Genomic DNA, 22,840 nt, shown 5'->3' with positions numbered 1-22,840 from the left:
GCCAATCGGCCGTATCGAGGATGTCCTCCACGAGCCCTCTAAAACCCCTTTGAACCTTCAGATGTGCTCTTGCCCTTCTTCTTCGTTCTTTTCTTCACCAAATCCTTCGAGAGCTGTTCTTCCTTGCTTCCTCTTTCACTTTTTCTCGCTTCCTCAACCTTCCGAGTTGGAAAGATGCACTTAATGGCCAAGGGCGGATGCTCGTTTGCAGCCTCCTCTGTTACGGTCGTTACAGCGTATATATCAGACGTAGTTAAAGGAGGGCAATGCTGATCAGGTTCCTTTCCCTGGCTGTATCGCTTTTTCTTTCATCATTGCCCATCTTTTTTTTCCCCTGTTCCCATTTATTCATTCCCAAAGCCAAAGAAACCACAGGACGATCGGCAGACAGGCACTGCCGGAACGCGATGTTGCACAGATAAGGCACGCGCGCGCCCCCTGTGCGAAGTAGGTTTTTAGCGGATGCAAACCGGGTGGGACTAACTCCGCGGACGTGATTAGACGAGCGTTCTCCCACAGATGTGGACGAAACAAACAAACAAACAAACAAAGACTTCACGGTGAATTCCCATACGAGGAACTGTCTCATAGTGTAGTCCGCATCGTTGTTGCAGTGTTTACGGTGCTCGGTTGCTGATACGGAGGTTTCGGGTTTACTCTCGGCTGCGGCGGTCGGATTACGATGGAGGCGGGATGTTGGAGGCCAAAGATGGTCGAAACTTCCGGAGCCGTTCACCACGGCGTCCCTCACTACGTTTAATATATTATTATTATTATTATTATTATTATTATTATTATTATTATTATTATTATTATTTGAGGCTTTTCATAAGTCCTGACAGAAAACCTGCTCACATAAGTTCTAGCTTACTTCATCTAAAATATGTTGGAAATGACAAGCAGGCTAACAAATAAACATAAAACGTTGAACTGTAGCCAAGGGGTTTTGGCAGTGTGGGAGTTATCAGGAGAAAAGCAGAAATGAAACAGCAACATAATTCTGCACCGGCATCTGCGTAGAATCAACGGCGTTGCGATGTGTTTATAACTTGTCCTCACGCATCTTTCGAAGCACATGCACACATGTGCAGTGGCGCTCGCCTACGTGAACAGCAAGCACAACACGGTGGCCGTCGTTAAAGGGACCACAAGCCTTCACTGTAACACCGACAAACGTCAACTTTGTCTGAAAATTTCAGTAGTGGGGAATAGTGTCTAAGTAAGTGATTGTTTTCTACGTCGGCGCCACCGTGGTGTGACGGCTCCACTCTGGCCCTGGGCAACACGTTGCAACTCACACATGGCGCGACGGTACGTGTCGTCCCTAAATCCCGGGTCACGTCTCTGTACCTGCACGGAAGTGGCTTCGTTCCCAAACCACATTATATAGCCCGGGCAGCGCCATGCACGGAACGGCTAATCCGATCGAAGGCAAAGGCGTATTATGCAGTGTCAAAGGATGGGCAAGTGGGAGGTTAACGTCTCTCCTCACCATTTTCACATTTTGATATATACGCACACTGCCAACCCGTTCGCTCCAAGAACAACCTCCTCTCTTTTCGTTACTTTAATCTGCAGTGACGCACTGCCTCGCGTGCGGTTGTATATAGTGTGTGTATATACTTTGTATTATAAGTAATATTTTGAAAGGAGGAAGCCTGCTTCGGCAGATCTTTTTGGAGATGAAATGAGCAGCGCGACCACGATGTCTTCGAGCTTTATCTCGGCCGGTGCTTTCCGTCTGACCGTGCTCGGAGATTAGAAGTAAAGATATGGTGTTTAGTCTCAGTGAAATAGCGTTTTTGAAAGTCGCCTGCAGGCGTCGCTTCTTCGTCGGTCGACTTGTGGATATATACCGTATGTGCAAGCGTAATGGCCGCACCTCGAACTTTGTTAAAGAAATTACCCGTGCACTAGCAGCACCCCTTACTTCTAATTTTTTTTTAGAAAGAAGGAAAGGAAAGGCTGCGATGTCAACCAGCCGAGGAGTACTGGTATGCCGGACTATTTACGCAGCTTATCATTCATACCTGCCCGCGTAACTCGTTCACGGCGTAGTTTTTGTCCACACGGCCTCATGAAATGTGAGACCCACGGGGCGGCTTCTATGTTCTACCGTATTAGAGTAACAAGTACTTAATCGTTAGCAACTTTTTGTAAACACACAACCTGCACGAGTGAAATGGGGGGGGGGTAATATTAAAGATGGAGAAAGAGAGAGAGACGTGCTGCGAAGGCGGCGCTGAACTTCTTGAATGCAACAGACTTGCACTTTTGAGAAGGTTATTAGGGTTATCTGTCCCGCTGAATGATCATTCTGAAGTTTTTGTCTTGTCTTGTATGTTTGGTTTAACGAAACTGCGAGAGGTGCTGTGAAGGCGGCGCTGAACTTCTTGAATGCAACAGACTTGCACTTTTGAGAAGGTTATTAGTGTTATCTGTCCCGCTGAATGATCATTCTGAAGTTTTTTGTCTTGTCTTGTTTGTTTGGTTTTACAAAACTGCTGAAGGTCGAGCAAAAGAAAACTGTAATCATCATAAACAGATATTTGGCACGGAAAGAAATTGGGAAAATCCCACTACTGAACACTGGTCCTCTAAACAAGAGAACGTTGTGAGGCGACCAAGGCGAGACGTTGAGTACGTACAAAAAGCGAACAGAAAAGGCAACGCTGGCTGCGAGAAAACCCGGAAGCTATCAATGATGACGTGCCCGTATATCTGTGCGAATGCTCGGTTTCAGCACGAGTTTCGTCTCTGGAATTTAGACGGTCGCATCGTGTCTGTGACTTCCTGTGGTTTAACTCACCCATTTAAAGCGTAGCGAGCAGCAGCCAGATTAAAAGTTAAGAATCGTCCAGTCTCGCTGTTTCAAGCCTTGCGCAATATAAAGTATGCTACGCCGTGCCCCCCCCCCCCCCCCCTCCTTCTTTAATTTTTTTTTTTTTGTTGGAGGCAGCGCAAGACAGCCGTGCCCAGATTTACAGCCACCAGGTAGCGAAAGCACGGACGGCCTCCGAGATTAAGCGGCTCCACAAAACAACTCCGCCTGCGTGGACTCGAATGAAGAGAGCAGGATCCCTTGTAGATGTGTACCACTGGATTTCACGAAGCGAGGAATGGCGTTTGCTTCGACATGCTGGGGAAAAGTTTCACGGTCACAGAACATCAAACAAACCCGATAGAACAGAGAGCTGCGACCTTATCTCGGACAAAAGCGAGCTCGGGGGCAATCTCGAGGAATAAGTCAAGAGGACGAGTTTAGAAGGCAAGCGCGAGGAATAACGGTTTTTTTTGTTTTTTATTTGCAATTTTGAAATTGACAAAGGTTCTTCTTTCGATTTTCCCAGTGCGAACGAGTGTTACAGTTCAAATAAAGTGCTTATAGGTCTACGTTGCTGGAAACTACTGCAGAAAGAATGAAAGTTGTGTCTTTCTATCCGTGTATTGACGGCATGCTCGATTTTGAACCCCAACCTCGCAAAAAAAGAAACCTGCGGTAATTACACGGGTGTGTACGGTACATGGCGACTGAAGCAGCTTCCGATGACCGCGTTAATCAGCGTGAAACAAGCTCGTTCGTTCGGCTTTTCCTCTCATCCTCGAGAAGTCGTGTGACGGAATACGTGTCTCCTGCCGAGAAGCTGTGTACCGTTTTCTTTTTTTTTTGGGGGGGGGGGGGCGGATAAATGGCTCCGGTATGCAAATGAGCCAGTTGGGCGATGCGGTGCGAGCGTCTGAGAACCGCAACACGTGGGCGTTCGTCCGAACGCAAATCGGATCAGCCGGTATCGGACACGTCCAAGGCGTTCATGGCATGAGAGGAACGTCAAAAATAAATAAATAAATAAATAAATAAATAAATTGTGGCTTTTCTGAAGTTGATACTAGCAGGAAGGTGTGACATTGGCTCGAACTTGTGAGTCTCGCTGGCGATAACGGTCTTTCGAGGTGGTTGGAACGCTGCATGGAACTGTGCAGTATTAAACGTCCGGCGGTTGTCAACTAAGGCTGTGTTCCAACGGTCACTCCGTATGCCTAATTCTCCAAGAAGACAGTGCACTGTATGGAGATGTATGTATGTATGTATATATATATATATATATATATATATATATATATATATATATATATATATATATATATATATATATATATATATATATATGACACGGCGCAGAACAGCAAGTGATAAGAAAGAACGAGCAAGTTTCGTCACATTGATTGGTTTAACAGACATTTATTCTCTGTGGAACACTGAGTGCTTACGGCACACGCGACTGCGTAGACTGGACACGTCTCGTCGACTCCGGCCTCCGTCTGGACTCTCCCGACTCGAGACAACGGTGCTTTGCCGACTATGGCTTGGTGTCGCCTTCACCAAAGCTTTCGCCTTCCGAATCGGCATGGAAGACAGTGCTGCTTGCGGTCATTGCGGCAGCGATGAAACTATAGAGCACGTTCTCTGTCACTGCCCTCGTTACAGCGTGCAAAGACGGCAACTAGCTGCTGCGTTAGCTCGCCTTGACGACAGACCTTTGTCTGAACAATCAGTGCTGGAAAGACGACATGATTTGTGTGCTCACAGAAAATCAGTGAAGGCCCTACTGAACTTTTTGCGTGGCAGCGGCCTATTGTATAGACTGTAGCACACCAGCTCCCCCCCCCCTTTTTTTTTTCGCGCGCGTCTATTTGCCTCTTTCTTTTCTTTCCAATCTTTCTTCCCCATTTCCCCTTCCCCTAGTGCAGGGTAGCAAACCGGATGCTCCATTTTCTGGTTAACCTCCCTGCCTTTCCCTCATTTTATTCTCTATTCTCAAGTCAATCAATACACAGAGTCAGTCCTTTTTCAGGCACAGTCATCTTGTCCTTTAAATTCGCGAGTTTTGTTGCATCCCACGCACAATATTCACTTGTACAATATACGTAGTCGCGAAGGCCAATTATATTTAAACATATAATTCAGGGATTAAAGTGTGCTGTAGAAAACGTTCTGCATTTCTTTCCTACATATAATGCGCTCTGAGTATACAGAAGCTTTCATTTGCTAAGAACATCTCCTTACACTGTTCTTCGACAGCTAATGTGCAAAGGGGGGGGGGCAAAGTTTTCAGGCTACTATCCTATGTATAGTTATGGCAGCATGGCCTGCGAAACTATTGTACACCCCTGTACCACGCACTCCACTGACTGGGTCCTCCAGGCACATAAGCATCTGTTTCGGCGTATATATAGCTTACTTTAGCACAGGTTGTACGCTGCGCACACAACTGTGGTGCATCACTTTTTTGTTGTCCTTTAAAGGGCCACTCACCACCCCACGTGCAAAGACGAGGGGGTGATTTTCTACTCTCCTTCATACACACGATGCATCCTCCTCGCCCCTTAGTTCTTGAATGCACATGAACAATATCAGCACTAAGCGCTATAGAGCCTATCGGGATTTCGCGATTCTCGCCACTCTGTTTCTGTTCTGTGTCACGCCACAATCAAATAGCCACGTAAACACAATCCCTTCCCACAAAAATGTCACCCGGACGCATTACAATTTAGGGATGCACAGCCATGCACGGCTGCCCACACCTGACCTGAAAACGTGCACCTTTTCATAAAAAAAAAAAAATACGTTACCTCTCCATCGATGATTGGAAGACATCGTTGTTCTGTGCAAAATATCACATGGCAACAGCGCAAGCGCTTCGTATACAGACACAGGATTTTGTGAGCATGTTCTAAGAAATCCCGCAAGGTGGCGAAGGGTTAAAAAAAAAAGAACTTGACAACCACTGGTTTTTACCACAAAGGCATCAAATCTATGTGAATTTCTCAGAAAGGATAGCTATTTAGCTGAAGAAAAACTCGTCATGGTCCGGGGATCAAACCCGGGACGTGGACGGTCCGTATCGATTTTTTTGTGGCCGTGTGGTAGGAGCGAGTTGTTGTCCATTTCCCTCACCTACACACATATATTCAACGCGACGACACATATTTATTTATTTATTTATTTATTTATTTATTTATTTATTTATTTATTTATTTACCAATACTGTAGGTCTTCTGCAGATACAGGAAGCGGGCATACAACATCACAGGTAACCAATTAGATACGAAGTTGAGGAAATACAATGCTTTGAGGGACGATACGCACAATAGCGGAACACCTAAAATAGCGAGTACAACAATACTACCTTGGTGTTCTTCCCATACACGAGAAGACGAGAGAAAAAAAATAAAAACATATACGAGCAAGTGAGTGAGTGAGTGAGTGAGCGGCGGGACGTCCTCACCAGTGATTCTCGCGAAGGGTGATGCTCCGCCCGGGATGGAGGACAGGCTGGACTCAACGCCGACCCAGGGCGTCACCTCGGTGCCCATGTAGGCGTACGAACCCAGACCGTTGGCCGCCCGGCTCAGATAGGCGGAGGCGCCTTCACGGCACGATGCCGCTGCCACGCTCGTCACACCCGACGCACCCTGCGTATTGGACGCCGCACAAACATTCGAGCACGCATCGATTGAGCCGGCCGGCAGCGAATACAACCGTGCCGCAAAAACATTTGTTGTGTCTATACAAAGGCTGAGTAAGTTTGATTGATTGATTCGATTTGTGGGGTTTAACGTACCAAAACCACCATTTGATTGTGAGAGACGCCGTATAGTGGAGGGCTCCGGAAATTTTGACCACCTGGGGTTCTTTAACGTGCACCCAAATCTGAGCACACGGGCCTACAACATTTCCGCCTCCATCGGAAATGCAGCCGCCGCAGCCGGGAATCGATCCCGCAACCTGCGGGTCAGCAGCCGAGTACCTTATCCACTAGACCACCGCGGCGGGGCAAAAGACTAAGTCGTAAAGAGAGACGGAGTGATGACCTCAAAAAGTGGCAGAGGGCTTGACGTGATGTTGATCTCGAAATTATGCTACACTCTCTGCCTCACAACGCCACGCGAGTATAAAAGCATTTGTGTTCTGAGCAACTCAATGAAGAGCCATCTCCCGTATTTAGGACATGTTTAAACTTTATGTGCTTTTGCGTTATTCGCGTTATACTTGTTGCAAAAATATTTGCCTCGTGCACTGCATGAGTGCCGCGGTCTTGCGAGGACCAAACTAGGGTGTGCATAATGCCAGTTAAAAAAAAAGTGAACACTCTCTTCTTTTTCTCTTTCAAAACCTAAGTGAGCGCCCGAAAGACTCGGAGGATGGCTAAACCCTGCGACGTCCGGGAATTAGGAGGTGGCCCATTTCCGGCGAACGTATAAGTCGTTTTCTCGAGCATCGAGGTTTATCGTAGTCGATGTCTCCACTATGTTGCATATCTTGAATCTGTTTATATCCAGGCTACAGGAGGCACCAGAGACAATTTATTGACGAGTAACGTTGGCTCGTATAATCGGGAACATCCTCATATATACCGCTACCTAATGTGAGTGGAAAACGCGAGGGTATTGTTTTTTCCGAACCTAAAAACGAAATAAATAATTCTGGGGTTTTACTTGCGAAACCCACGATTTGATGTGGCTCACCGCAGTGTGGGACAGCGTATTAATTCTGACCACCTAGCGTTCATTAACGTCCACTTAAAATGTACCACGAGGCTCCTGCATTTCGCAATATAAAAGCGCATTTCACCTCTAAGTGCACCACCGTAGATGGGAACCCCGCCGCGGTGGTCTAGTGGCAAAGGTACTCGGCTGCTGACCCGCAGGTCGCGGGTTCGAATTCCGGCTGCAGCGGCTGCATTTCCGATGGAGGCGGAAATGTTGTAGGCCCGTGTGCTCAGATTTGGGTGCACGTTAAAGAACCCCAGGTGGTCGAAATTTCCGGAGCCCTCCACTACGGCGTCTCTCATAATCATATGGTGGTTTTGGGACGTTAAACCCCACATATGAATCAATCAAAACCGTAGATGGGAATCGAACCCACGACCTCGACCTCCATTACAACTATAACGACATATGAAGTGAAGGAGCGTTTGTCTACATCAAATTAAGCCCTTGTAAATAAATTGTGATTGGTGGGATTTCACGCCCAGTAACCACAATATGGTTATGGGGAACGCCTTACGAAGGTCCCGGAAATTTAGTCCACCTGGTGTTGAATACTGTGCACCTAAATCCAAGCACACGGACCTCTAGGTTTTCGCCTCCATTGAAATATGACGTCGCGCTACCGGTATTTGATCCTGTGACCTTTGTATAGGCCGTCGAACACCGACACTATACTACACCATCATGGCCGGTTTGAATATAATGTCCCGGTTAGATATGTGCCTCTACGAAGCAATGGTTGTAGGCTCCTCATGTATATAAACCCGGGAAGGATTGTAGTCACGAATAGTTATGACAGAAGCATCGTCATTAGATGAAACAACAGCTTAAGCTGATGTTTCAATCATGTATAACGGCATATACAGCGAGGGCCAGTTGACGTGCACGCGTTGGTATATGCATCGCATTGAAATGTGAGGCCTGGAGACGCTGTTCACTACAAGGTTGGAAAACCCGCAACTGGTCTATGACAGAAGCCCTGAGAACGCATTCGTCTATGCGTGTGGGACCTCCGGAACGGATACTCCGACGGACGGTTCCTTTGAACATCCTCGATGAGATTAATAGCCCCGGCGGCGGCTGCTTCGCGTTTAATTCAATTCAGCGCGCGTCGTATCTTCGTTGCCGTCGTGGCTCTTTTGATCTGTTGCTAAGATCGGAACGTTTTCCGCAGATGTTTCCCTTACGAACCACCGAATGGCCGAGGAGAAGAACCTCACGTAGACAGTTCAATGCCACTGCTCGCTACACTGCTGTTCTTGCCGCTGTATGTACTGTTGGCTCTGCATTCGCGCATGCATACGGGGTGTGGCAGCTTGGTCACGTCCTTTGCCGCTTTCGCTAATCTTCTGAATCTTTTGGGGATGTTGCGTGGGAAAAAGAAAAAAAGATAAACACAAATAGAAGCGTCTCTTATCTCGTTGTGCGGGATGCGTGACGCGTCGTGTGAGGGGCGGGGCTTGGACACGCGCAATTAGCTTCCGGGCTCCTCTCGAGCGCAAAGCCATAAGCGTGGAGACAGTGATTAAGCATTTCCGCGGGTGCCACATAATCACTGCGCATAACTCATCCGCTTGGTGTATCGATCGTTGCTCTGTGGTACACGCACTGAGGTGTCGGAGTGAGGGAGGTTGGGGAACCGAAGTTAGAACAGGCGGGAAAATTTAACCAGCCTGAGCTGAGTTAACTATATCCCGCGTAGGTAAAAAGTGAAAATAAAGAGTAGCAGGAGAGTCGGTGCTACCATAGAAAAACTCACGAGTCCCCTTATGAGTACTTAGTCCTGAGACAACCTGAAGCCGAAAGCCTTCTTCTTCCTTCTCACTCTATGTATTGATCAACCGTATCCCCTTCCGGAAAGCCTTCAACATAACCTAGTTGAGCATTGCCTCCGAGACCGGAGGCACAAAGAGCTCTTTGCACCTCACCCTCTTTTGCAATGCCTCCGTGTTTGCTTTAGCATTGACAGTGCGACGATGCAATGCGATGACGTTACGATTCTTGTGATTTGTGACGCCATCATTACGTCATATGCTGATGTCATCAAGTCACGGTGATGATTTTTTTTTCTCCTTTTGATGAGTCATCCGGCTGTTACCTTATGTCCATGTCATACCCAAAATTCCCATGGTCGCTGAACGACCGCAGCGCCAGAGTCCCCTCTAGTTAAGGTTGCCCCCCCCGTCCCCCCCCCGGCGTATGCCCCCCCCCCCGGCGTCTGCCCCCCCCGGCGTCTGCTCGCATGCGTAGAGACAAGGACGTGCTTCTGTGCAGGCACAGGACGATGGAGAACAAATGCGAAATCGTGGAGTGCCATCAGGGGAAAGTAAAGCTTAGATACACATAAAACCGGCCCACGTGGTTTTTGTTTTGTTTGTCATTTACTTCTTAAACGGTGATTCACTAGGTGGCACGAGAAATTTCACTTACACAATATAAGTTGTTGCGTACCCAATGAAAAGCTTCGCACAGCTAGAATTTTTTTAATTGGTTCTTTACAAGGCGCCGAAAGCATGATGTGAGGAGGTAAGCTTGAAACCTTTGCATTCAAGCCGAATTCCTCGCTTGCCCTTTCCGGTATCAGAGCAACTCAGAGAAGGACGCTCACACGAGGCAGACACATCAACACGTCATGCGCACGCAAGGTTACATTCGCATTATATGCCCATGCCACATCGTGCACGCGAACGATGTTGCGTCGCTTCGACGTTCTCTGCATTGTCTACAGCCTGTTTCTGTGGGATGAATCCCTATATACGGGCATGCTTTGAGAGGCTAGCATGTACCATGTATCCTTACCACGATACACAGCATTGAATCGCTGCAACTGCTCTAAAGGATGATACACCAAAAATGCCCCCACCTCTCCGAATGGAATCGGGAGGAAATGCGAATGCATTTCTTTCGCCGAGGGAGGGCACCATTGCCGTTAGACATTCGCCTTCACCGAATTCTGCCATCGCCTTGAGAGGGGCCAAGCCAGCGAACGGTCGAGAGTGAGGCGCGAGTGGACGGGAGAGTGGGGCGTACGGAGAAGAGAGAGTGAATGGCGAGAGAAGGAGTGGCGAAGCACTGCACCCACTTTCTCTTACACTCTATCGCACCACATGCTCCTGTTGCAAGGGGCGAGAATAAGCGCGCGCTCCCGCAACACCAACTGGAAAGGGAGAAGGCCTCAGTTCTCTTCCCTTTCCAGTCGCGCCACGTCAGCTAATGGGGCGGCTGCAAGAGGCGGCTTGACCGGTTGCTGTGTGCCGCGGTGCCGTGGCAACTACACCGTGGACACGAAAGTGCACGTTTTCAAGTTCCCATGGGATCAAACACTCAGGAACGCGTGGATACGCGCTGTGCCACGGGAAGACCTCTCCGTGACCGAGAATTCCAGGGTAAGCTTTCTTTCTGATAGAGCATTGTTGTTTCATTGCAAATGTAAATTCAATATTTGCATATGCTCGAATAAGTGGTTCACAAGCCGCACTTTGTCAAATACTCATTGGTTTGCTCATTGTATGTAAATTTCCTTGGTAGGTATGCAAACTTCACTTCAGAGAGGAGGACATCATCCGAGAAGCCTCGCATACCGATGTAACTACTGGCCGCACAATTACAGTGCCATTATCCCATGTTCGCCTCCGCCCGGACGCTGTACCGTCCAAGTTCCCGAGCTTCCCGAGAATTCAAAGAAGTTGCGCACATCGTGCCCGTGCACCGACTAGACGCGGAGTTCCTGCACAAGATGCTTGAAAATGTGATTTGCGGGCTGGAAAAGATTGGGTACCGCGTTGTGTGTGTCGTGAGTGACAACAACTCCGTGAACAGGAAAGCGATTCTTCACTTCGAATCGACCCCTTCCAACAGAATTGTGTATCAACACCCATCGGACCCTGCGAGGCCGCTGTTCTTCGTTATAGACCCGGTACACATACTAAAATACATACGAAACAACTGGATCAACCAGAAGAATGACCAAGTATGCTTCTACTTCCCTGAGATGCAAACAGACGCAGCACAATCAGAGCGCATGCAAACAGCGTCATTTTCGACAATCAGGGATCTGCACAGCAAAGAGTGTGACCAGCTGTTGAAATATGGCTATGGGCTGTCGAGAAAAGCAATTTACCCGTCGAATATTGAAAGGCAAAACGTAAAGCTTGACTTTTTGCTCTTGCTTTTGAAATGTCTGGATGAGTGGAAAAACAAAGGCTGCATTTGCTGGCCAACGAAGAGCCATCTGACTTCGACACCTGTGAGAACGGTCACACAAGCGAATCAGTGCTGAAACACATCCTGCGGTGCAGCACTAACATTTTACTGAAGAACGTTTGTGGAAAGCTCAACGACAAACTTCTTGACGCTGCTGACAAGGCAAAAAAACGGAAAGCCACAGCTCTCCAGAACAAATAGGTGAACAGCTTCTGATAAAGCGCAAACACAAAACGAAACTAGTTTGTGTAAATAAATGTTTCGCTCCTATAATTTGCTTCGAGTGAAATTTATTTTAAACTACGTGCATGCTCGTTCTTACAAGAAAAAAAAAAGCGCCCGCTTGGTAATTCTATGCGACAACCTCTCCTGAACAGTGCTCCGTACTTTTACCAGTCCGCCCTATCGCCTGACGTCACTAGAAAAAAGCTAAGGCCTTCTCCCTTTCTAGAGGGTGTTGGCTCCCGCCGCTGTTACAATGGGAGAGGGAGTGAGAGCGGAGAGATAACACCCGCCGGCGCGCAGCCACCGCCGCGGATGCCACCGCCGGATACCTGACATAGCCCGACTATGAAACACACACATTTAACACACACAAAGCGTTGGGAACGCTGGCACCGGCACGATGTGAGGACAGCGAGAATGCCAACGGGAACACCATGGCGGTTTCCATGATGTCAATGGAAGCCGTCTATACTACGTCCAACGCGTGTTTCTCACCTGGAAGGCAAACCTCGCGTGGTGCGCCGCCAGGTGCCCGTGCGCCGGCGAAGGGCTCGAGTACTGGGCCGCGGCCGCGGCTGCCGCTGCGGCCGCCGCCGCCGCCGTGTCGGGAGACCCGCGCACTGCTTGTCCCCACACGCCGCCCAGGTGGCCGCTGTGGCCCTGCACCGAGGCGGCCGAGGGCGAGTGCTGATGAGGCGGCGGCTGAGGCGTCGCGGGGTTGTGGTGGTGGTGATGGTGGTGGTGGTGGCCCCTGGCCGGAGACGACGTCGGAGGAGGGGGCGCCACGGCGGGCGACACGGGCGCCGCGGGCATGGAGGCTGCCGCCATGGAGCTCACCGCCACCGACGGGGCCGCGGGGGAAGACGCCGACGACGTCGCCACACCGCCCATGGACGACATCTGCAGCAGGTGCGAAACGGGGACACAAGCGTGTTGCACTGCTGCACACTACATTCTGTGCAGCATATATACAGGAGTGGTCAAAAGTCCACAGGCCACGCTTCCATAGAAATACATTCAATAGTAGCCTGCGAACTTCTGCGAACCCACCCCTTTGAGATGTTCAACCTGGTGACAACCTGGTCCTATTCAACATACATCAAAGTCTAAGTGTGCGGGTCTTATTCATAGCTCAACAGGAGGAGTCTCAAGCATATGGCCCACGAGCGCCTCATTTGCGAACCACGACTCACACATACACTCCCATATTTTTAAAGTTTTCTTGATAAGTATGGTTCCTGAGCTACACATACATGACTGCATGGTCTAAAGCATTGTTTTAGTGAAGCGCCCCATTGTTATGCCTGCGAGTCGACAGCGGACGTCCGTGCCTCTGGAAAATGCAATCTGTGTCAAGGCCAGCCCGCAGTCCGCCTGACGCGAACAACTCAACGGCGTAAACACGCGCGGCGCCTTTCTGGCGCCCACGTGCAGTGAGTCAGCGCACGTGCAAGCGAGCCCGTCGAGTAAACAACGGGCGTCTTCATGTCTGGGGGTCTGACGCATTGCGCGGCGACCCCATTGGAGGAGTCTGCCCCGATGACCACCGGCGCTTCTGATTGGACATTTTGGTTGGACCCGGTGCATATAAAAGAAGCCCTGCGGCGCGTCGCGATCGGCGGTCCTAGGTGAAAGCTGACATGTGTGTCAGAGCGGACCCGTTTGAGAGCAGACCTATGTGTTAAAGAGGAGAGCTTGGCTCTTCGAGTCTCTGTCGGCCCCAGTGCCGAATTTGTAACGCCTCAGTATATATGCTGTACATAAACCTTGTTTAACTCACCGTCATCTCGTCCGCTCGTCTTATCAGCTCTGCGCAGAAGCAGTCGCGAGCTGAGAAACATACGCTACCAAACGGCTGGTGACCTTCCCGGCGGAGTTGGAAGCAGTGGCGCCTTCGGGACCGTGTTGGCGTCGCCGTCTTTCGTAAACAGTGGTTGCAGCGGTGAGATTTCGAGGCGCCCTTCGTAACGTCGTCGGAGGGGCGCGTCGCAACACCATGTTGGATACCGTATGTTGAAACATAACCGTGAAACAAAAATTATATTGTAGAATCGGCGTCCGCACTTGAGTCATTTTGGAGATAGGCAACAATATGTCGTTGTAATTGTGGTACACTATATATATATATATATATATATATGGTAAAAGTAGTTTTCCCAAGATAGCAACACTTGCTGTCAACTTGAGTTGTACCTCCCCATGCCGCTCTTTTAGCGGATCTCCACGGGATCTTAGCCCACACGGGCAGAGATCACGCGTGACTACCGCTTGCTGGTTGAGGTGTCTTTGAGACCACCAATCTACAGCAGAGCATCCTGTCTAGAGGTGTGACGTGTCCTGCTTACCTGGTGGTGATGCATGTACTGGTGCGGCACGGGTACAAGCGGCCTGGTGCCCGGCACATACACCGGTGGTCCCGGGTGCAGAAAGGCCGCAGACGCGGCGCTCGAGCCGTCCTGGTACGAAGGCAGGTGCATGGCTAGGTTCTGGAACATGGCTGCCCCTGTGCACAACGATGGCGCTAACGCGTTTGCGGATGGCCGATGCAGCCTAGACCACCCTGCGCTCGGCACCGGATCTCATGCCTCGAAGAGAGAGTCTTTTTTACCGGGTGCTGTTAAGACATTGACGTTGAACAGTCTGAGGGACACAGGTCGTAATCACTGGAACTGCATGGTCGACAGCGTTTGAGGGACTTTGAACTTCATCCTGCGCCAACAAGAAATGAACGACGACATAAACGTGTGCGCCAGCGAACCAATTTATCAGAAGTAAACTACAACCAAAAACATTATTTGCCTTTTCGGTTCGGTTTTCGGTTCGGTTCCTGCCCACGGCAAGTTATCTTCTCAACCACGTTTCTTTCTGCACATTTACTTTACAATTCGGTCTAATAACCTCCTCTAGACTTTCCTTGACATTATTGTCTGTTATAGATTTGGTTGCACGTTAAAGAACCCCAGGTGGTCAGAATTTCCGGAGCCCTCCACTACGGCGTTTTTCATAATCATATGGTGGTTTTGCAACGTTAAACCCCACATATCAATCAATCAGTTAGATTTTATTAATATTGTGTCAAAACACGGAAAAACAAGCCCTTACGTATACACTTCTTTCCCTTATATATATATATATATATATATATATATATATATATATATATATATATATATATATATATATGTGTGTGTGTGTGTGTGTGTGTGTGTGTGTGTGTGTGTGGGAAGCACGCCCTTGGTTCAACTTAAAAATAAAAAAGAACATTTGCAGGGGTTAAAACACCAGCAATGTACAACGTAAAAGAGGGTGCATATGTACCGGAGAATACTTTATGAATAAATATCGATAAATTCCAGTAAATACGATATCTTCATACACAAGTCATAACACTCAGCAAACCAAAATGGGATTCATTGGACTCATTAGTGACTAGTACATATATGAAATCTATGAAGTGTGTAACAGACCAGTTTTGTTCGCAATGTATGTACTTTATTTTACCGCTTTCTTTCTATTGCCAAGTTAGTGTACTCTAAACTATATGAATTTTTCTTTTTTAAACATTGGCAATGTTCTACTGAAACCCTGAAATGATAAAATGTCTCGAAAGCTCACATGACCGAGCAATAAAAACTCTCAGCAATTTATTCAAATAATCGATGACGGCTTGAAGCGATGACTACAATTTTCAGAGAAATATATGCATATACTATATATCAACAGGTTAGTGGGACCGGTACGACCTTTCCTATCCCCCATCCCCGTCCAGCCTCGTTGTGAGAACCGCGGGGCAGCAACGCAGGTCATGTTAATATCACAAGTAAAATTTTGATGGGTTAAAGAGAGTATGCGCATGGGAGTGCTGAAAATAAAATGAATAGACAACATGGTACGATGTTTCTTGTCGTTTACACTTTCAGTCTTAACCATCTTAATTGCTAAACGCAGGAACACACCAGGGTACTTAAAAGGAGAAACGACTCCGGTCACCTTACTAACAAAACAGTTCCCGCGGCAGATAGTAGAGTTACTCTATATCATAAACAGTAGCACAAACGAATAGTGCGGTGCGATCCCCGCCCACCCCCTAACGTGCAGTGACCCCCACTATATATATAGTGGTAAAACTCCAGTCACGTGACTGACAGAATTACTTTCCTCGCACGAGAGGGAGTGCGGTCCCCGCTTGCTGCGCCCCCAAGCGTGCGGCACGGCCATCACTCATCGTTGACGGCAGGGCTGGGGGCGAGAAGGGAAGCTTACGTGCGGCTTCAGGCGAGGCTCTGTTTACGCTGTTACAACAATTGACTCGCCGCCGAGAAAGGGAGGACGTGCGAGGAACGAGGCTGCAGTGGAGCCCTCTATGCGGTTCAGTCCCCGAGGCGGCGTCGGGGGTCCAATCCACGAGTCGGGCTGTGCCGCCGGGGGCGAGCCCGGGGGAGGAGCCTGGCGCTCGTAAGTCGCGGAGCGCGCATAACCCCCGCTGCTTGGACTCCCCGCCGTGCCGTTGTGCACCGCGTGAAAAAAACCGCCCTGAAGTCGCAGCTGTCCTGTACTTTACTCGCGGCGACAGCACGGACGTAGGTGCGCCAGTTGGTGTACGAGACTGGCGTTTTAAGTGAGTCGTATCAGCGGCGAATACGGAAAGGGAGAGTTTTGGTGAAGGCTGGATCGTATACCGAGCGTTGAGAGCAGAGCTTGGCTGGTTTGGGCGAATGAAATGACGCGGAACGAAACGTGAATAGTTATACGCTGGTTTGTTGTTCGTGGTGTTATTTTTTTACCTGCCCTCGGCGCCACGATCTAATGTGAAATCCAGTACAACGGACCACTTTGATCTGTTTGAACCAAGGGCGTCATCGCTCTCTCTCTCTCTCTTTGTGTAACTTTCCCTCTCGCACAATGTCTGCGTGTACGATCCTAACCATTATTCCGACTTTGTGCCTAATGTGCCTAATGAAACATGACCATGATTTAATATGAATAACATTGTGGTTGTCTATTCAATTTACAACGGCTACCTTCATGCAAGAGAAAAGGAGCAGCCAATTAGCATCAAACTATTCATGCATATGTTTAATAAATGTCATGTCTTCTCCGAACTCACACTGCATGCGCTCTTAGGCCTTGAGCAAAGTGCCATTTATAGTCCTGAAACAAGACTAAAAAAAAAATCTGATGACCTGGATATATCCACTTTACGTGAGACGTGTCCAAGAGTTATAATACAATTTTTGGCTTTTTTATCTCTAGACTTCCTTGCGCAAACGTGTATGTGCGCGCGAACGCGCGAGAATCTTTGCATTGCGTCGTTATAATACGCATAGTTTATATTGTACGCCCGTGTACTCAGATTTGGGTGCACGTTAAAGAACCCCAGGTGGTCAAAATTTCCGGAGCCCTCCACTACGGCGTCTCTCATAAACAAATGGTGGTTTTGGGACGTTAAACCCTACATATCAATCATCAATCAAATCAGCACAGTGTATATGTAGATGTATACTTACGACTCTCCACGTGTACGTGTTGCCCTTTACGAAACAGCGTTTTCATCTCATAGGCAATAGCCTCTACAGGGTGCTTCGTTATTCCTCTCTGTTTTCCTCCGTCTGTGTGTGTATACGCAACAAAGGCAACAACAGCGTACCGTCAAAGCAAACGCACAGGATATTTACTTATAAATGAAGGGGACATCTACGCACGTCTCGCGAATTAAGCTTTCTCCTCCTCTTCCGCTGCCGGAAAGTCGAGGCGCTGACGTGAGGAGACGTGCGACCACTGCATGCAGCGTTCGTGAGAAAAAAAAAAAAAAGGTGGAGAGACTCTGCTGCCGAGACAGGCCGCGAGCTCATGTATACAGTTCCCACTCCATTCCAGATCACATCCGGAGATAAAGTGGATGACCGGCGCGCGGACTTTGAAACCTGGGCGTTAAGAAACGGCACGTTTGTATTTTTCCCTTCACGTATTTCTCACACATGCCCTTCGGAGGAGCAGAAGAGTGTGTGTGTGTGTGTGTGTGTGTGTGTGTGTGTGTGTGTGTGTGTGTGTGTGTGTGTGTGTGTGTGTGTGTGTGTGTGTGTGTGTGTGTGTGTGTGTGTGTGTGTGTGCGTGCGACGCTGAATACGTGACGTTCGAGAGTCGACGAAGAAAACGCGAGAAGCTTTGCGGAATCGCTAATAAAGGCTAACAAGAAAGAAAGAAAGAAAGAAAGAAAGAAAGAAAGAAAGAAAGAAAGAAAGAAAGAAAGAAAGAAAGAAAGAAAGAAAGGAAGAAAGAAAGAAAGAAAGAAAGAAAGAGTGCCGGGGAAGCATAGTGAAAGGCAGATGTGGAGCTTGCCATGAAGAGCGAAGAAAGATCACAAAGAGAAAGATGCAGAGTGAAACACAAAAAAAAAAGCAAAGTCACTCCTCAATTTTCAAGCCTAGCCAGTTTTACGAGCCTTTGTATTCGCGGAGCGTGAACGTCGAGCTGCAGCTACACGAGCGCCCAATTAGGAGGCATAAGCCACTCGCATGGAGCAGTCGGCAACAAACACAAAGAAAACGCGTGCATTGTTTAGCGAGTGTTTGTTTCAACTGATTCGCCAGCGTCATATAATAACCTCGGCAATCGGGTGACCTGTTGCCTCCCCGCAGCGCTGGTATAGTGCACTGCGCAGTCGCATGTGCTATCATTCGCATCCGAGCGCTTAGACACAAAGTATCTCTTTGAGCGCGCGCACTCGTTGACCCGGGTTGCATGTATACGCTTACGCGGACGTGGGAGGCTATAGCGACGGACGGATGTCGCCAGAGATTAGCCGATAGCCGATTCCTCCGCAGTTGGTAAAGTACTCTCTCGTAGTAAACGTTGCACTGCTTGCCGGTTGTGAACGCGGGTGGGTGTATCAGAAAACCGACTTGAAAGGGTCATTACGTAGCAGCCTATATTATTTTTCGCTCGAAGCTAGCTTGGTGTTATATATATCCTGCCGTATATACGCGGGATTTCCGTAACATGCGTCCGTAACTCCTCGTAAATTGTAATCCTTATTCCCCGCGATTCCTCTCCGAGATTACGCGGAAACGATCGCGTAAATGACTTGGACCCGAACGTCGAGGCGGTTATGTGAAGTTTGTTCGTATTCTTGCCACCAGCGTTGTTAAAAGTTCGCACAAACTAAACGCGCATATAACGAATTTGTCTGCATTTCGAACGAACGGCTACAAAATCCCCATGAACACGTTTTCGCCATAGTGTGTGTGTGTGTGTGTGTGTGTGTGTGTGTGTGTGTGTGTGTGTGTGTGTGTGTGTGTGTGTGTGTGTGTGTGTGTGTGTGTTTGTGTGTGTGTGGTTTTCGCCTTCCAGAAGTCTCAGAGACAGGCTAAGTGACTATATACTTTCTTCCAGTATCATTACTCTTTATTTTCCAAATTACTTTTTTGCTCACATAACCACCGAACAAACGGGGCGAATGTAACCTCCTTGTCGGCTTTCGGCATCTCTTCTCTAGTGTTTCTGCAGCTGCATGTCCACGCCCTGCCACTGTCCAACTACGCGGCCACATTGAAAGCGAGAAAGCGGTCTCGATCCCTTGCGCATGCTTCTTGCGTTTCACAAATTCCTGTCCTCCGATGGTCAACAGGATGTGATCAACAGAAACCGTAAACATGACGATCGCGTCCGTAAACAACAGGACGCGATCGTCAACAGAAACCGTAAAATCCCCCCTACACTGCAGTTGTATATTTCCGGCGTCAAACAAGTGTCATTACTCCGCGATTGTGGAAGCCGATAATAGACAGACTCTTTCGACACGTCTGCAAGTGAAGCTCGAGGAAACAGACGTATAAACGTACCGTAACGCCCGAAGGCGAGCAGACGACGCTGGCAATCAAAACAAAAAGACTAATAAACGCGCGCACGACGCGAACGCAATCATAAATGTCACACAGGCTGCAGGGCAAGGCTGTAATGAGCCTGACGAAATCGAGGACATTTTATTGGGCCATTTCGGTCCAGTGAATGACGCGCGGTTGAGACATCGCTCGACAGCTCCTTGAAGATAAACGAGACCCCTCCAGAACGAGCTAGCGTTGTAGGTATCCGATCGTACAATCAACGGCTTATCTTTGCGTTCAAACCTCAGGCATTCCTCTTGTGTAGAAAACACACAACTCGTCCTCAGGAAAAAAGAGAGAGAGAGAGAGAGAGAGAGAGAGAGAGAGAGAGAGAGAGAGAGAGAGAGAGAGAGAGAGAGACCGAGAAAAAAAAAAGCGCAATCTTGCTGGAGCACGGCTCGCGGCGAATATAATCAATTTCTTTCTCGTTCTTTCTCGTCTCACGGTTGAGAGTTTGCGAGATAAATAAAGGTGTTCGGAACCATTGCGTTGTTTGCTCGAAGCCATTGGCTCGTCTTATAAACGATACCTCGATACGCGACGACTCCGTCTGACTAATTCCGTGCAGTGCGTGGAAGGCTGTGGCGTCGTGTTAACGTAACGAGAACTGCTATTTGGATGAAGGGCACATCCACCTGATCGTACGTCTCTGATCGCTCCCAGCACAAAGCCGCCTAAGCTTCGCGAAATGACTATCGCATTTTGACGCACCATGAGGCGGATGAACTTTTCTTTTTGTGAATAACGCGGGCAGTCTGTTCTCGGGTACTAAATTCGCATCTTGGCCGGAACAATAACGCTGCATGCAGTGTTAAAATGATTTTTTTTTGTGCGTCATGAGGTTAGAAAACGTTGACATTATGCCGGTATTGGCCTGAAGAACATACCGTGGCGCCACCTACATTATGACGTCACACGGAGGATTCCGGTTTGTGTTGTCTGCTAGAACACCACATTTCCTGCGCTTTCGCTGTAAACACCGGGTGTGCTTCCCTTTGTTTTGAAGCTCAGTGCTTAAGGAAGCGGTAAAACCTGATGATACGGGCAAGCAAACTACGAATCAGTTTCCCCGGTGGCACTCTCGTGACTAATTTGCATCGTAAAATCGCGACTAAGAACCGGTGCAGCCGTGGCGATGCAAGTGGTGTCGCGACAGCAAAGCTGCCGTATTCCACAACTACGCATCCTATCTGTGACGTCAAAACGATTGCAGCGCTGGCCTCTGTGGTGGAGGCCTTCGCGGCCAATATAAGTATGAGGATGTATTGCTGTATCCTTTCTTTATAGTGCATTGCGCTATGCTCGTTAGGTTCTAACTGTTCTCTTCCTCCATGCCAAGAGTCGAACCTTCAACCATGCGCTTAGCAGCGAGACGCTTGCGTTTCTACAGACAACAGCGATGGTCAGGAGTTCATATCCGGGCACCAATGATGTGCGCCAATTTAAACAAGTCACCTCCATAAAAGATCAGATCGCACTCCGCCATGGTAGTGCAGTGGCTAAGGTACTCGGCTGCTGACGCGCAGGTCGCGGGATCGAATCCCGGCTGCGCGGCTGCATTTCCGGTGGAGGCGGAACTGTTGTAGGCCTCTGTACCCAGATTTGGGTGCACGTTAAAGAACCCCAAGCGGTCGGAATTTCCGAAGCCATCCACTACGGCGTCTCTCATAGTCATATGGTGGTTTTGGGACGTCAAACCCCACATATCAATCACATATAAAAGATCAGATGGCGCGTATCATAAACGGTTGGTCGCCGACCAACCTGCGGTAAAGAGAGTATGAACAGCGGCAAAAAAAAAAAAGCGCAAACAATTACGCTTGTGACTGTCGAAGCTTGGAGGGCATCGTTCCTTTGCACTCACCGGTGCCGCGTTTTTCTTTGCGTACACCACTCGTTCATTCGATGTCCCGACCGAAATGTGCGAGTTGAAAAAAAAATTATTAGAAAAGAAAGTGCGTCTTGGTAATTCGTGATTATGGCAGTCATGGATGCGCTCATGAGCTTAAAAAAAGCGTCCTAATTGCACGAGAGCATTTTTGTATAGACTATATTTATTCGACGTCTTATGTCATTTTCTATCTCTCTCTCTCGCTCCCACTTTCAGTCCCAATTCTCTTCCCCCACGCAGACTATAGCAAGTCAGCGATATATGCATGTGCCAGCTGAATTCTCTGATTTTAAATAAAGAGTTCTCTGTCATGTTTCTCAGCAAGCGGAAATATTCTAAACAGAATTGCACACACACACACACACACACACACACACATATATATATATATATATATATATATATATATATATATATATATATATATATATATATATATATATATATATATATATATATATATAAGGGAAAGAAGTGTATACCTAAGGGCTCGTTTTTCCGTGTTTTAACACAATATTAATGAGATCTAACAGACAGTAATGCCAAAGAATGTACAGGGGAAGTTATTAGAATAATGGAATGTAAATAAGAAAGAAAATTGTTTGAAAAATAACCAGCCGTGAGCAGCAGGTGATATATATATATATATATATATATATATATATATATATATATATATATATATATATATATATATATATATATATATATATATATATATATATATATATATATATATATACACTCGTTGTTTGGCTTATAGATGGCGCTGACTGTCACTCCCACTTCTAAATTCACGTATAAACCCCAAAAAGTGGCTGGAGGGACGGCCGCTGTGATAGCTCAGTGGTTAGAGCATCGAACGCGTTATTCGAAGGTCGTGGGTTCGATTCCTGCTCACAGCTGGTAATTTTTTCATCCACTTTTCTTTCTTCTTTCTTCTTATTTACATTCCATTGGTTCTAATAACTTCCCCTGTACATTCCTTGGCATTACTGTCTGTTATATCTCATTAATATTGTGTTAAAACACGGAAATACGAGCCCTTAGGTATACACTTCTCTCCCTTATATATATATATATATAT

The 22,840-nt window shown here is 47.8% G+C and overlaps 1 protein-coding gene and 1 long non-coding RNA gene across 7 annotated transcripts in view; one reads left to right on the top strand and one right to left on the bottom strand.

The window, feature by feature from the left end:
• Positions 1 to 22,840, bottom strand: part of LOC119173877 (uncharacterized) — a 229,219-nt gene that overhangs the window by 59,727 nt on the left and 146,652 nt on the right. For all 6 annotated transcript variants that reach the window (XM_075895392.1, XM_075895396.1, XM_075895395.1 and 3 more), the window contains exons 2-4: positions 14,325 to 14,688; positions 12,475 to 12,879; positions 6,288 to 6,474 (exon numbers count right to left, since the gene is read on the bottom strand). In XM_075895392.1, coding sequence (XP_075751507.1) covers positions 6,288 to 6,474; positions 12,475 to 12,879; positions 14,325 to 14,474 — 742 coding nt within the window. In that variant the 5' untranslated portion in view covers positions 14,475 to 14,688. The remainder of the gene's footprint in view (positions 1 to 6,287; positions 6,475 to 12,474; positions 12,880 to 14,324; positions 14,689 to 22,840) is intronic.
• LOC142817771 (uncharacterized) overlaps positions 1 to 22,840 on the top strand; it is a 225,988-nt gene that overhangs the window by 65,897 nt on the left and 137,251 nt on the right. The window lies entirely within an intron of this gene.

This window comes from Rhipicephalus microplus, chromosome 5 (assembly GCF_043290135.1).
Source record: "Rhipicephalus microplus isolate Deutch F79 chromosome 5, USDA_Rmic, whole genome shotgun sequence".
NCBI lineage: Eukaryota > Metazoa > Arthropoda > Arachnida > Ixodida > Ixodidae > Rhipicephalus > Rhipicephalus microplus.
This window is presented reverse-complemented; position numbering and strand designations above follow the sequence as displayed.